The following is a 16660-nucleotide window of genomic DNA, read 5'->3' on the forward strand; positions in this document are numbered from 1 at the left end:
AGAGGGTATTGGACATGGACTTGTTAGGGGGATTTCCATGAAAATGTTTGCTTTTTCCTCTTGGCTTTTTGCTGACTCTGTTGACTTGGCCTTAGTACTCTGGGCACTGTGCCACTGTAAAGTGCGTGCACATTTCCACATATGCCAGGAAGGGGCACGTATGTGGGCAGTTGAGGAACTGTACCCAGGAGTGCCCTGTAAAAAGATACACCACATACTCAGGGCAGGCAAAGCCCTGGCTTCTGATGGGGCGCTGCACTAAGTGTGCCACCAACCAGAATAGTCTGACACACATGTATCAGGCCTGACAGTGCATGTCTGTGGAGGCGGAGGTGCGTCTGTGCCCAGCGTGGCATCTGTCATGCCTTGACCAGCCCTGAGCATGCATTATGCTACCCCTAGGTTGCCCCCTGAAGGGCGGCGAGGGTGGTAGGCATAAGGCAGATCAGGGACACCAGGGTGTTCCATGTCCAGGCAGGAAAGAACCCCAATGTGGGTTCTCCCTATCTAGGGGGTCGGCCCCTATCATAGGTTTCACTGATTCCCTGGGAGTGGCCTTAGGACCCGGGGCACGGGCACTGTCCGACTGTGGGTACAGTGTGGAAGTGCCAGTGCCCTTCCTACGCATGGTGGGAAGTGGCACTAAGCAGTGTATACTGGACCTGCCGCTGAAGGCCAGAGTGGGCACACTTGCAATGGTATCCTGACCTGTGCTTAACCTGGCCTGGCAGGTCAGTATCTGTGCACTGGCCCCATGGTGTCCAGGAAGGAACCAGGTCTGCCGTTGCTTACCAGTATGTGCCCCCTTGAACAATGGTGTTTCAATGTACACTGAGCCTGATACACCAGGCCAAGTGGGTGTGTTCTTTCACAGTGAGGTTTAGTGAAAACCCCACTCCCGTTCTATTCCTTACTACTCTTCTAGCACCGCAGCCCTACTCATTGCCCTTCCTTTGCACCCTCAGCTCTGCTCCTTGCCTTCCCCAGTCCTTGAGCTCTACCCCATGCCCTTCCCCTTAACCTCTACTCCCTGCCCTTCCTCTAGCCCCTCAGTCCCACCACTTGCCCTTCTCCCTCGTCTCCCAGCTCGGTTTCTTGCTCTTCCCTAGAATCTCTCTACTCCTTGCCCTTCCTCCAGCCCCACAACTCAACTCCTTGCCCTTACCTCAGCCCATCAGCTCTACTCCTTGCCCTTCCAGCAGCACCTCCGCTCTACTCCTTGCCCTTCCTCCAGCCCCACAACTCAACTCCTTGCCCTTACCTCAGCCCATCAGCTCTACTCCTTGCCCTTCCAGCAGCACCTCCGCTCTACTCCTTGCTCTTCCTCCAGCCCCTCAGGTCCCATGTAAAGGCTTTTAAGCGGCAAATGGGCAAGTGGAGGTGTGTGACATCACATTTAATGAATCCGCATCCATTCCTTGAGCCGGCTGCTGGACAAAGGCATTTTTCTTTACTCATGCTGCCTCATCTGTCTTTAATTTGTATTTACTTTATTTGAAGTAAAGGATTTAAATAAGTTCACCAGTGCAGTGGTTCTGAACCTGTGGTCCCCTGGGGTTTGGGGGAGGCGGAGTCTCCAAAGCCTTTTTAGGGGGTCCACGACTGCTTAGAAAAGTACATTTTAACAGATTAATCAAGTGTATATAAATAAAGTGAATGAATGCACAACTGAAAAAATTAAAATGTACTGTAAATGTAAAAGGAATTTGAAATTGGAGGCAAAAAATTCAATTTGTATCTTCATTTTGGTTCGTGGGAGCAGTGCAGGTGCATCAAACAGGATATAGTATAGGCGATCTGTTGCTTCAATTTAATTTAGAAAAGCTCCAACATTACTATTAATTTTTTATTTATATTTGTTCGCAAATTAAATAAAATGTGTTATCATTTGTGTATGTGTTTGAATGCTTGTTTCTGTGTTTAGTGTATTTTTTTGTCAATTTTGTTTGACAATGTGTTGGCCGGGGTTCCCGGCTTCCAGTAATGACTCACTGGGGATCCCTGGGATCCAGTACTGATAAAGGGGAGGGGGCGTGGGGTCCACAGAAGTTAAAAGGTTAGGAACTACTGCACTAGTGCAATACATGCACCTGTAACTTAATTTGTCAGGCTGAATAGGGATGGATGAAATTCCCATTTTTGTAATCAGTTAAGTAGATTTAAGACAGCTGGTGGTTCTGTTTCCACATTTGCGCCGCTTTGGAAAAAGGGATGGTCTAAGCTGAAATACTTTTGCCCGCTAGCGCATGATCACCTAGCGGTGATTTTCCTCACAGTGTGCGCTACATGTGGTTAGCTCAAGTATTCATACATTTTATGTTGAGCTGTCCCTTGAGTAGGAATGTTTATTGGGATACCAGCAAGTTAGGTAATTGATATTTATGCACCAACACACACTGTAATGAGACGATTATTAGAGTCCGCGTAGGGGACAATAGTTTGGTTCTGCGGTGATCATCACTAAGCAGTAGTGTCAATAAACATGTATTTATTTTCTTAAAATACATCTAGTATGGGAAACTGAAATCATTGTATGCAAGGATAGTGAGTGGGAGTTGGTTGTGGAGTACAGTGGTGACAGCAGGCTCAGGCCTTCAGGCTACATCCCCCACAGCAGCTCTCCCTGATAGCCTTGCCCTGAAGTCAACTTTTGCCTTATTGGTGCCCTGGAAATCCAGCATTAGCTAATGAAAGAAATAAGCTGCTTCACTCTGATATCATCACTGTTAAAGGTGATAGACAACCGTTTGACACAGCAGTGGTTCACATAGCTATAACAGTATTTTCTAAAGTCAGATACTATATGTAAATATCACGAGGCTTTCCTTTCGGCTCCCTGGTGGTGTAATCTGTATGTTGCCTTTGACAAGCCAATGTTGTTGTCAACCCTTGATACTTTATGCTTCAGTTGTGTAGTAATCGCCTGTCTTTCCTTACAGGGTCTGGACAGATTACCTCAGCGGATTCAACAGATGAACTTGTTGCGGTCAGCTGTTCCCGCTCCACCGGTTCATCTCAGCCAGATGCACAGGGACATGGCCCAAAAGTAAGACTGGAACGGGCAGGGTTGTGAAGGTGGCAGATCAGTATATCTATTCATCAGGAGGTAGCTTGGGTTATAACTACATGTTCTCCTTGCTGTACTGAGAGAGGTATTTTTATGGTTACAACGATACCACCTTCGGCCATTTTGTTTGAATGTTGCAGTTGCAAAGTTTGTCATTCCATACCATATTGCAGTTTTTGCACAGATGGAATCTGGATAATTTGACAGCAAAGAAGCATCTTCGCACCCACCTATATTCTTTAGTGGTCTACTCTGAAGCTTTACCTTTTAACCTCATGTATTTCTCGCGGATATCTGTCTCCAGGATATTTTGAATCAAATTGCTGTTGTTTATGGTATCAGACACCTGAACAAATTCTGCATTCCATTACATAATGCTGCACAGCAGCAAGAAGAGGAAGTGTTCATTGGTAGAACAAAGATACAATAAAAAGAGGTTCATATCACTGTATCACTGTACCTGCCTTTGTCACACACACATAGCACCCTCTACATATTCTACAGCCTAAGTAGTTTAGGGAAAACTGGGGCGAGTGCCTTCATCTGTGCAGTAACTCACTCACTTTTTGACTGCATTGTGTTGTGTATGAACATGTTTTGTCATTGTCTATTGTGACGGCATGATGTGATCTAGTGCGGTACAAATGCTTGCATTCAGCTAGCCTTTCCAGAAAAGTTGAATTTCAAACTTTCCTAATTAACAACCTTCCATTCTGCACAGCATATCTTTAATCACTCTGTCAGGCTGTTTCCTCCAGAAAGTCTGTAACAGAACTGCCTGCGAGGCCAGTTCTTAGGGAAGGTCATGCAGTTGTTGGTGGACTGTATCCATCCCCACTGTTTTCTTGGGGCAACCAATGGTACATTCCAAATGGATTATGAAGCTACAACTTATTGTTTATGCACTTGACTCTCCAGAGGTAGCAAAGGTAAGCAGGCAAGGCTCACTCTAGCAGATTTTTGGGGTAACTCAGATACAACATGATACAGGATACTTTTCACTTTAAACTGAATGGCTACTCAGCAGTATAGCTTCTAAAAACAATAGAACTTAATATATAGGTGGACCACGCCCCCCACCTTTTTCCAGGCAAGAAGAGTATCTGTCAGGCTGAACAAAGATCAGTCTAACAGACCCTCTTCTGGTTCAGTTCAGGCAGCCAGGTGCTAGACATGCGCTAAATGTGCATGCATATGGCTGCCTGAGTTGAACTTTTCCAGGCTGAGTATTTCACAGCCCTGTGGGCGTGACCTCCTCAGCCTGGCAAAAGTGCCTTGAGGCCCTCCCGCTTGTGTCGAGGGGGAAGTGTCACCGATTGCCTCGGACCTGGGCGCTTCATGTTTAAGCTCTGACGTGCCCAGGGCCAAGTGTCAATGAGCGAGACCTCGTCAGAGTGGGGTGGGTTTAGCAGTCTCACTGACTCAATCCCACTCTGTGACGAGATTAGGACTGCTGCCTTACCTCATTGGCTGACCTGAGTTAGCCAATGAGGTAAGGCAAATGACCCACAAATTAGTAAGGCCCCATTACACACAATCTAAGGTGGAACAAGAGTCCCACCAAAGTTCATGTAGTGTTCTGGTGGCCTACGCTAGGTCATAAGTCTCTAGCATAGTTAACAGTGGTTAGTGAGAGACAGGTGGTCAGTGGCCAGCACGAGACAGCTCCGAATGAGACAGGAGGCTTATTTAGAGATTGACAGATGTGGAACATCCGCCAATGGTAGATGTCCTATCTGCCTTCCTTAGCGTATATCACTATGTATACACTCCGCCTGTTTTGGTGAATGTCCCATAATCACTTCACTCTAAATAACCATGTAGGTAAGGTCCCTGCCTCTCTCATAGTTCTTAAAAGGAGCAGCAAAGCGTGGGAGTGTAATACCTCCATTAAAGGCATCCCTTTTATATATCCGAATTCAGAGGACCATATATTGAAAAATGTCGTTGAAAGATTTTCAGTTGTCAGGGGCACCCATGAGACTGGGGACTGTACGTGAGTGATTAGTTTGCACTGGAATGTAAGCTCCAGGAGCAGCCATAATTTCAAAAGTGACAAAAAAAATCTACAGGCCTCCTGAATAAGCTGGGAAGGTCGAGGATGGTACAGGCTCATAAAATATGTTTTTCTGGCAAGTGTCTTTGGAGCTCCCCAACCTGTGTATGATACACAGTTGTTTCTGGAATCCGCTCAGCTGGGCTGAAGGGTGCTTGTGGCTAGTGGGCTCCATATGTCCCCATACCACTTTCCAAAAGAACTTCAGTTGGCTGTACTTTGTACTGGTCTTCCTTTCAGTTCCTGGCCCAGCTTCTCTCATGGCTGAGGACCAGAGCTTCCTCGTTATGGTGGCTATTTCACAGCCTCGTAGTTCTGTTTTTTTTTTACATGCCTATCAGTACATTCTTGCATCTGGGACACATCCAGATGTATTGTTGTGCACTTTCATCTCGAAGACTAAGGGGCCATGCTTCACAAAGTGTCCTGGCGTTACAAATGGTGTGTGTGCCTGCAGGCTTGTTCAACCCGGTTTGTAATAAAGGTAGTGTTGGCACACATGTAGTGCCTGCACTTTCTTAAGGGGATGGCCCCTCATTTGCATGGGAGCGTGTTCCCAAGCAAATGAGGGAAACACTTTGCCTCTCTGCCTGTGCCACATTATGGAAGCAGGCACCATGGGAAAGAGGCAGTCAGGAGGAACACTGAGTTTGCCCCACAGAGGTCGCCCATCTGGAAGGGGCAAAGGAGGGTCCCATAGACCACCCCCAAACATACATCTGCAGGCAGATGCTGTCACTCACTGCACTCGTCTGCAGGGGGATCTCTGCCCCCCCTGGGAAGTGCAGGCCGGGTGCTGGCCGCAGTGGAAAAGGCGGACAGGCTGCTTCAATCAGCTGGTTCTTGTTTCTCTAATGCACTGACCAGCACGAGTTTGCAGCTGCTGTGGGTGCAGCACATTATAAGTAATAGAGCGCTCTGTCCCTGTTACTGTAATGCGAGCCCAGAGAACGCACAGTTTCCCTGGCCTAGGGATCCATATTTGTCCCAGTTTCGGGGGATTAGTAGAAACCACTGTCAATCAAAGTGCCAGCATCAATTAGATTTAGAAATCTCCCTCTAATAATGAGGAAGTGCGTCCATTATATTTGTCTATCTCTTCTTCCCAGGTTTTTCCAGTGGCAGGTAAATGCCAGACACGTTAAGAGAGTTTGCTTATTCATGCCAGCTGCCTGGGTAACAGTTTATGTAGTTGTTATGTGACGGCAGCACAAAATAGAGAAAAAGTGGCTTTCAGGGGTGCCTGGCTTTGCAAGGTATAACATTGTGATTCTCCCCAATTAACTGTACAGCTGCAGCTGTTGTCACATTCTAAATAACCAAAAGATCTGCAGGTTCTCACTTTCACACAAAATGAAGACAACCTGCAACAAAGCTACCATCTTGACCAGACTTGAACATTGTCCCTTCAATGTGCACTTGTAATCCTGATCACTGTTTCTCTGTTCCATAAAGTCGGCACACTTCAAGCCACACACACTAGAAAAGGTGTGGACATCCATCATACTGGAGTAGTCAATTCGTTTCATTGGTAGGGTGGTAGGTGATTGTCCTGAGGGGTGGAGGTAAACAGACATGTAGCTTCTAAACTGTTAACCAGATTTCAACATCTCCCAGTCGTGCCATTTTCCAGTATGAAGGAACACTTTCCAGCCTTGAATAAAGGTGTAAGTACAGTTAGATCCATATTTAGAGTTTGCTGAAGCGGGCGTCTGGCAAATCCATCAGTGCGTTCTTAATAAAGCAGATGGAAGACCGTCACAAGTCCTGCATCTCTCCAACTGTAAATAAGAACCTTAGTTTGCATCCCTCTGCCACTACCGTCTAGGGTCTACATGAAATGTTTATAAAATATGGAGCACATGGACTAAAATCCTCCCAAATCCTAGAGTCCACTGAGGGAAAACATTATTACGGCCTAGAAAATGAGAATGACAACGCAAGTCATGATTACAACCCTTTTCTTTTTAGCATACTCGGTTTAACATTTAATAGTCCAAGAAAAATCTCAGAATATTATTAGGATTTAAAGTGAATGTATCTTTATGTGCGATATTGACAGCCAAATATTACCCTTATCAAAGTATCATAATTTGTTCTTTTTTATATATATTTCTTTTTAACACTTCTGGGGTGCCAGTATATCAACGTCTCCAGATGCTTCAGTTTGGATAGAGTCATTTTACAAATGTTAATGGTATGCTACATTCAGGAGTCCCAGAATGCCTTCCTGAAGAGCTATATCGTGAGAGTCTAAAGGGGAAAAGTTATGGTATTTCCCGCAAAACAATTGACAAGGTTTTTGAACCTCAAACTGAACAAGCATTGGAAAAGCCAGTTGCTCCAGCTTTAATGGGCCAAAAATATGTGTAAACAGGTATCCACAAATGTTGTTTATATGTGTTGCATGTACAAATGCTGTTAATTAGAAAACGCCAGTTCTATTGGTGGTGTCAATGCTGCAAACAAGTGGCAAATAATATTGTATTCTGTATTTAATGCACATAGGAGATGCATAATTGAATGTGAGATTTTAATGGTTGAGAGTAATTTTAAAATGTGAAACAGTCCATCTTTTACTCTTCTAGAGGCACTAACTAGAAAGCAGAATGATATACCTAACAGCCAAAGTGAAACCCCACTCTGTGCACATTTTAAAGACTTGCCAACAGAAGGTCTTGCAAACGGATGCTTTGTTAAGTGAGACCTAAAATGGGTTTTTAGGGATGTGCACCTAAAACAAGGAATGTGACCTAGCTCCTTAACCCCCCTTCCCCTCCCCCTCCCCCCTCCAGTGTTGTCTGGTGTGTAGAAACCCTTTTCTAAGCAGGAACAAAAGCATTGCACTGTTTTGTAAAACCTTGAGCTCATTTATCAACTTCTCCAAAAGTGCTTCATAATGTGCATTGCGCAACATATTTTTGCAGCGATAAGTATCTGAGCGCCACTGAGCAGGTGGTTCCGAGATAGGAGCACCTTCATTTATCTATGGTACTTTAGAATATCTTGTCCTGCATTGGTAAGTGAAGTGAATATCATTATAGGGTACAAATACATTTCCACTCGTAAGCAATTTCCGAAAACGTTGTTGTTGTTATTATTATCATTATTGTTGTTATTATTGATTTTATTTTTGTTTTATATTTATTTTTTAAATTAAAAAACACAAAGGTTAACACTTAGCTATAGTTACAAAAACCTTATTCTTTCTATACAGACCAAACTTAAACTACACAAACATTATAAATTATAAAGTTCTAGTTATACCTTTAACTCCTAATTTACACACCACTTTCAAATTATTATAACCTGCCCACCTCCATATACAGTGTAGTGAACTCAGTAGCCACAATACATCTAGTGGCATAACCTTTGTTTTTTTTCATTGAATTTCCATGGCTATCATTTTTTAAAATAAAAGATGTGTCAAATCGTAGAGTGTTCTGTCGTCGAATGGAGCATTATGGAGTACATTGGAGGACAGTGTCATACAAAATAGTGTCATACAGTGGAGTGGAGTAAAGTGGAGAGGAGTACAGTAGAGTGCTGTAGAGTGGAATGGCCTAGAGTGGCGTAGAGTGAAATGGTGTACAATGGAGTAGTGTGCAGTGTCATAGAGTGAAGTGGCATAAAGCTGAACGGTGTGCAGTGGAGTGGTTGTTATACGGTTCTCACAAATTTAGTACGACTGTGTATTATGTCACCAAAAACTTCACAATTTAGAGACTAAGGCGCTCATTCAAAGTCTGGCGGTCTTGAGACTGCCAGACTCGGGGTGGCCATCGAACCGCCGCAGTAGTGGTGGTCCGATCCACCACATTCTGACTGCAGCCAAAACGGCACAGTAATACTGCCAACACCACCACGCCCAAGACTGCCTCCAGCATGGCGGCCCCCGCGTTGTAATCCGCCAGGGCAGCGCTGCCCGCCAGATTATGAGTTCCATTCTGCCAGTCTTTCCATGGCGGTTCACACCCGCTGCACTGCCACATTGGCGCCGGCTCGATTCTGAGCCAGTGTCAATGTTAAGGCCCTCTTCACTGCAGGGGACGGCGGGTGGAAAAACTGTTTCCACCCGCCGTCTCTGCGGTATATACAGCCGGCGGTGTCCTGACTGCACTAGCGGTCAGGTGGCGGGTTGAGTATGATGGGCGGCCTCCCCCACCCCCTAAAGTCAGAATGAGCACCTTAGTCTATTCATATCACCAATAAATGCTAGCTTAGCACACAGTACCACATCTAAACACCTGACCTCTCAGGATAATAAATGTTGTTAGTAACCTCGAGCATGATGACTCTGATTCCCAAGGAATTCGTGGAAACTGATTTAACCCTTTCAATTGTTAAATTTGCATGCCCATGGTGCCACCAGAAAAGATAAAAAAAAATACATTTTTAATTATTTATTGCAAAATATCTTATTTTTTTAAATAAAAAATGAGCTGCGATTAATAAGCAGATGAGACACATCATTATAATAAGCATTATTAGATTGGTGAAAAATACAAACAATTCAACCATGTTCATTGTTTCTAATGTTATTCCTATATGCCACTAATATTTCTACATTAAAGAGACCATAGCAGGAGTACCCATCTGCCAGACCTTTTGGAGTGATCGAACCCCCATACCTTGGTATTATGTGTCAGAAAGTCAGCCTCAGTGTATTACCAAATGCACCCTGCTAAGTTTGAAAGCCTGCACACTTCTCTCTTCATGGCTATCTTCTCTGGATGAAAGGCGCAATCAGCAGGACTGCAGCTCAGTCACAGTTCACAGCAGTTCCAGGATAACTTCAGCAGTGACCGCAGCCATAATGTCAGAATCTGTCCTTGTATGTGAATGAGTAATCACAGCTACCAACAGTGTAAACAGCCACCTTGACAGCTTCATCAGCTAACACATTCCCTGCAACATGTACACCAACACATTGATGAGGCAATGTGTGAATGACATGAGCCTGTGGCAAAGCATCCTTCGGAGCTACCACCTTTCCCCAAAGAAGCTTATGCTTGATAGTGTTACCTTTAGAACCCCATAACTCATTCAAGCCCTAATAAGGTAAATTATCATTAAAAGACTGGATGCAGTAATAAGAATCACACACTATAAGTGTGGTGAATTCTGAATCCATGTTCTGCAGTACCAGAACCAGAGCTTTCAAGTCAGCCAGCTGAGCATTGCAGTCACTCAAAGTTTCTGTATATGTTTTATGTGCCTGACATACACCATCTTTCATGAAACCTTTCATTGCAGCACAAGCAGTTGAGTATTTACACTTAGTACTAACTGTGGGCTGAACTGAACCATCAGTATACATTATGTAAGCATACTGATATAGAGGCAAAATTTCAGTAGTAGGGTCAAAACCATAGTCTACATCAGTAGTTGTTAAGGAATTGGTCCACTGGATCCTTCTTGGATGTAAGGATTTCGCATTAGGAAAGCTAGCCTTTGTGACGGCCTCTCAGGCCGGAACAGGACAAACCACAATTATGTTTCCCCTGAGCCCATGGATGTTCCTTCAGCTGTTTGAACTGCATTCAGGATTTCCTCTGTCAATGCTAAACACATTTCCACATAGGAGTATGAATGAGATTCATAAGCAGTCTGCACCGTTTCACCTTCACTAAAGGTGATATAAGTGTAACCACTGGAACCAGCAATGATGTTAATCACCAAATTACTAGTGTTAGTGTTTAGACTCAAGCATGCCTGTTTGTAAAATTCTGAGAATAGTAGTATGCTCAGTTGTCCAACAAATCTGGATGAATTAAATTGTACAACGGTTTAACCTGTTGTTCGAATGTGAATTTACCTTGAAAAAGTGAAAGACACAAGGCGATGGGCAAAGCAGGAACAGTTTATTTTACAGTAAGGAGAACAGTTTGAGAACCAGTGACTGAAGTCTGTCTGAAAGCACAATTGTTCGGAGCGGTGTTTTATATATTTCCCTGAGGACCATAAAACAATTTAAACATTCCTTTCTTGGTCAAAAATGTGAGGAGTTTTCTTGGAGACTTCAGTAAGGTCCCAATAACAAATGCAGGTGGATCTTGCCCTTGTGTGGACATAATGAAGGCCAGTGGATAACGTGTCCAGATGTCCGGCCTGAGGGGTGCATGTTCACTGCCTGCACTGTGTATGCTATGTTCTGATTGGCTAAGTGTTCCTAACTACATGTGGCATCTGACTTTATGGTTGTTTGGGAATGTGCACACCACTCCTGTTGTGTGTGCTTTATTGGGGCCAATCTCCTGGGACCATTGTGGTGTTGATGTGCCTATCTGTGGGACTGACCTGAGTTTTCTGTTCGCGCATTTGTCTGCTGGCTATATGCTACCCTACCTGTGACCTGTGAATCAGTAACATCAGTTTTCAGTCTCAGAGCACCTCTGACCACGTTCTTTTGAGTCCGCATTGATGGCGAGTTCATGACAGGTGATTTTTACAATAGTGATGTGATTTCGCTCTTATATGCAAAAGTGTCATGGTGTACATCTACATCATTTTTATCAATATTAACATTCTCCCCTCAAGTTGAATTTTCAACTATACCATCTAACACATGCTTCGTGACAGTCACATTATTGGGGACTGTTCTACATCCCCAGCCACTTGCATTTTTCCCAATTTGAGGACAGCGTTGTTACAGCTGGAAACCCCCACTTGCAGGAAAACAAACCGGAACAATGATGCTATAAAAATGGGCAACAATGAAGTGCACAGACCGGTCAGCCACAGGGGAGCCAGGAGAAGTAGTTTATGAACCACTTCTGCTCAGGGGCACCTCCCTCCTCATGCATGTCTTTTTGTAAATAGTGCATGTTGTTGCCTGGTATAAACGTGTAGCTGTAGGCATCGATCCTGGTGCACACCCCTCCCTCCATTGTGGTCATTAAGTCCAACACATATCAATGTTGCATCACCATGAGGCAGATGGCTCTCAGTTCTTCCTTGATCGAATTTAGGCCAAGCTCAGTGCGGATCATCATCTTGAGCATTTCCCATCATATTATTTGTAACCAGTGGACGTTAGCTTTTGTCTGCACTGTGAAGATGGGTATGGACCCTCTTGCTGATATTTATGCATCATAGAACAGTCTGAATTATTCTACAATATCCTTGTACTGAGCTCAATCAAATTAATCAGCAGTTCTTTTTTCTCAAGCCTGAAGCCAACAGAGTTGTTTTCTGTTTTAACAGGGTTTGGTACAATTCTGACAGATCTTCTCTGAGAATGACAAGGGTTGGGGTGTGTATGGTGACAAGGGAGAAGAGGACACACCATCCAGGGACGAACAGAGTGTAGGCAAACCTGCTGCATTGCCAGTAGGTGTCCACCAGCGTGGAGTTGCCCCACTGCATGTCCGAAATGTGCAGGATTGTGCCACAGTTTTCATTTCTCACTGGAATTGTTCCTTTGCATCTGGAACACAAGGAATACAGTGTGAGTTTCCATACAATCAGGGGATGACACTTCTCGTCTGTCCATGTATATCTATTTCAGAATCCCAGATTTCCTGACATGGGGTCTCTATGGTTTAATTGAACCCTCCCCTAAGAGACTCATTTCCCTTTGTATAATCAAGGTGGATGGCCCTACACTACAACTCCCTATCTGGGGTGCATTTGTTATTACAGAAGACAGCATCAGATACGTTAGGGCCATCCTGGGTCCACAAATGGAAGCAGGAGTGGACATGTTTGTGCATTGGTTTGGTGGGTTTGCTACCTCCAAGAATCTCTTTTCTGGAAACCCAGGGCCCAAACCTTCCCTAAGTTGCCCTTCCTGTGCTTCCTATCTACCTCAGTTTGGCTATCACCAAGCTCGGTATAAAGGTACGGTGCGATGGGATTGGTCTTGCCAGGTTAGATTTACTACTACTGTATGGGGTTCTACTTTGTTGGGTTGTATCTTGGCCCTAATCCTACATAGATATAGGTGGAGAAGGCATTTTGCTTTTTCACGTACTACCTCTTGGGACAAGAAAAGCTTGTTTGCTTACTACTGCATCGGGTATCAGCAGCCAGGTATAACATGACCCGGCTGATGTCTTGGAACCCATGGCAGTCATGTGCTGATACCATGTGTTGTGTAAAAGGGCACTTTGTAGTGCATGTGTGTGAGAAAGTAGCCTCTTTATAGCCTTGTTACCCCCACTTTTTGTGAGTATATGTCAGGTGTTTTCACTGTCTCACTGGGATCCTGCTAGCCAGGGCCCAGTGCTCATAGTGAAAACCCTATGTTTTCAGTATGTTTGTTATGTGTCACTGGGACCCTGCTAGTCAGGACCCCAGTGCTCATAAGTTTGTGACCTATATGTATGTGTTCCCTGTGTGATGCCTAACTGTCTCACTGAGGCTCTGCTAACCAGAACCTCAGTGGTTATGCTCTCTCTTTACAAATTGTCACTAACAGGCTAGTGACCAATTTCACCAATTTACATTGGCATACTGGAACACCCTTATAATTCCCTAGTATATGGTGCTGAGGTACCCAGGGTATTGGGGTTCCAGGAGATCCCTATGGGCTGCAGCATTTCTTTTACCACCCGTAGGGAGCTCTGACAATTCTTACACAGGCCTGCCATTGCAGCCTGAGTGAAATAACGTCCACGTTATTTCACAGCCATTTACCACTGCACTTAAGTAACTTATAAGTCACTTATATGTCTAACCTTTACCTGGTAAAGGTTGGGTGCTAAGTTACTTAGTTTGTGGGCACCCTGGCACTAGCCAAGGTGCCCCCACATTGTTCAGGGCCAATTCCCCGGACTTTGTGAGTGCGGGGACACCATTACACGCGTGCACTTTACATATGTCACGACATATGTATAGCGTCACAATGGTAACTCCGAACATGGCCATGTAACATGTCTAAGATCATGGAATTGTCACCCCAATGCCATTCTGGCATTGGGGTGACAATTCCATGATCCCCCGAGTCCCTAGCACAGACCCGGGTACTGCCAAACTACCTTTCCCGGGGTTTCACTGCAGCTGCTGCTGCTGCCAACCCCTCAGACAGGTTTCTGCCCTCCTGGGGTCCAGCCAGGCTTGGCCCAGGAAGGCAGAACAAAGGACTTTCTCAGAGAGAGGGTGTTACACCCTCTCCCTTTGGAAAAAGGTGTTAGGGCTGGGGAGGAGTAGCCTCCCCCAGCCTCTGGAAATGCTTTCATGGGCACAGATGGTGCCCATTTCTGCATAAGCCAGTCTACACCGGTTCAGGGATCCCCCAGCCCTGCTCTGGTGCGAAACTGGACAAAGGAAAGGGGAGTGACCACTCCCCTGACCTGCACATCCCCTGGGAGGTGCCCAGAGCTCCTCCAGTGTGCTCCAGACCTCTGCCATCTTGGAAACAGAGGTGCTGCTGGCACACTGGACTGCTCTGAGTGGCCAGTGCCAGCAGGTGACGTCAGAGACTCCTTCTGATAGGCTCCTACAGGTGTTGCTAGCCTATCCTCTCTCCTAAGTAGCCAAACCTCCTTTTCTGGCTATTTAGAGTCTCTGCTTTGGGGAATTCTTTAGATAACGAATGCAAGAGCTCATCAGAGTTCCTCTGCATCTCTCTCTTCACCTTCTGCCAAGGAATCGACCACTGACTGCTCTGGAGGCCTGCAAAACTGCAACAAAGTAGCAAAGACGACCACTGCGACCTTGTAACGCTGATCCGGCCGCCTTCTCGACTGTTTTCCTGGTGGTGCATGCTGTGGGGGTAGACTGACTCCTCTCTGCACTAGAAGCTCCGAAGAAATCTCCCGTGGGTCGACGGAATCTTCCCCCTGCAACCGCAGGCACCAAAGAACTGCATCACCGATTGTCTGGGTCTCCTCTTAGCACAACAAGCGAGGTCCCTTGAACTCAGCAACTCTGTCCAAGTGACTCCCACAGTCCAGTGACTCTTCAGTCCAAGTTTGGTGGAGGTAAGTCCTTGCCTCCCCACGCTAGACTGCATTGCTGGGTACCGCGTGATTTGCAGCTGCTCCGGCTCCTGTGCACTCTTCCAGGATTTCCTTTGTGCACAGCCAGGCCTGGGTCCGCGACACTCTAACCTGCAGTGCACGACCTCCTGAGTTGTCCTCCGGCATTGTGGGACCTTCCTTTGTGACTTCGGGTGAGCTCCGGTTCACTCTTCTTCATAGTGCCTGTTCTGGCACTTCTGCGGGTGCTGCTTGCTTCTGAGTAGGCTCTTTGTCTTGCTGGATGCCCCCTCTGTCTCCCCACGCAATTGGCGACATCCTGGTCCCTCCTGGGCCACAGCAGCATCCAAAAACCCTAACTGCGACCCTTGCAGCTAGCAAGGCTTGTTTGCGGTCTTTCTGCATGGAAACACCTCTGCAAGCTTCTTCACGACGTGGGACATCCATCCTCCAAAGGGGAAGTTTCTAGCCCTTGTCGTTCTTGCAGAATCCACAGCTTCTACCATCCGGTGGCAGCTTCTTTGCATCCACAGCTGGCATTTCCTGGGCATCTGCCCACTCCCGACTTGATCGTGACTTTTGGACTTGGTCTCCTTGTTCCACAGGTACTCTCGTCTGGAAATCCATTGTTGTTGCATTGCTGGTGTTGGTCTTCCTTGCAGAATTCCCCTATCACGACTTCTGTGCTCTCTGGGGAACTTAGGTGCACTTTGCACCCACTTTTCAGGGTCTTGGGGTGGGCTATTTTTCTAACCCTCGCTGTTTTCTTACAGTCCCAGCAACCCTCTACAAGGTCACATAGGTTTGGGGTCCATTCGTGGTTCGCATTCCACTTCTAGAGTATATGGTTTGTGTTGCCCCTGTACCTATTGTGACTATACATTGCTTGCACTGTTTTCTATAGCTATTACTGCATATTTCTGGTATTGTGTACATATATCTTGTGTATATTTGCTATCCTCATACTGAGGGTACTCACTGAGATACTTTTGGCATATTGTCATAAAAATAAAGTACCTTTATTTTTAGTGTATCTGTGTATTGTGTTTTCTTATGATATTGTGCATGTGACACCAGTGGTATAGTAGGAGCTTCACACGTCTCCTAGTTCAGCCTAAGCTGCTCTGCTAAGCTACCTTTTCTATCAGCCTAAGCTGCTAGACACCCCTCTACACTAATAAGGGATACCTGGACCTGGTGCAAGGTGTAAGTACCCCTTGGTACCCACTACAAGCCAGGCCAGCCTCCTACAATGTGGTATGCTAGTGTTAGGTGCGGTGTAATTATAGGTGACAATTTCTGAATAGACTCTATTACACAAGGCCTCACTTTGGCAATGAATGGATGCAGCAGCACCTCTGGTAAACAGAGGGTATATAAATGTACAACAACAAACATTGTGGGTCTTCAGATGAATCCAGGGGAGATGTCTGTAGTCTTCTCCTGATGGAAGTTCCTTAGTTGTAACAGTTTGAAAAATGCTCTTGGAGCAGTTCATATTTCTGGATCCTGTTGGGAGTATTGATGTTGATGTGGAAAGTTCTTGGAGCAGTTTGTAGCTTTTGATCCTATTGGGAGTATTGATATGGCAGCTGAAAAACTGATGGTCCTCTG

At 45.5% G+C, this 16660-nt stretch overlaps 1 protein-coding gene across 1 annotated transcript in view; it reads left to right on the forward strand.

The window, feature by feature from the left end:
* IKBKE (inhibitor of nuclear factor kappa B kinase subunit epsilon) overlaps positions 1-16660 on the forward strand; it is a 181855-nt gene that overhangs the window by 134061 nt on the left and 31134 nt on the right. Inside the window, exon 20 of the mRNA XM_069238581.1 lies at positions 2940-3046. Coding sequence (XP_069094682.1) covers positions 2940-3046 — 107 coding nt within the window. The remainder of the gene's footprint in view (positions 1-2939; positions 3047-16660) is intronic.

Source organism: Pleurodeles waltl, chromosome 6 (assembly GCF_031143425.1).
Source record: "Pleurodeles waltl isolate 20211129_DDA chromosome 6, aPleWal1.hap1.20221129, whole genome shotgun sequence".
Taxonomy (NCBI): domain Eukaryota; kingdom Metazoa; phylum Chordata; class Amphibia; order Caudata; family Salamandridae; genus Pleurodeles; species Pleurodeles waltl.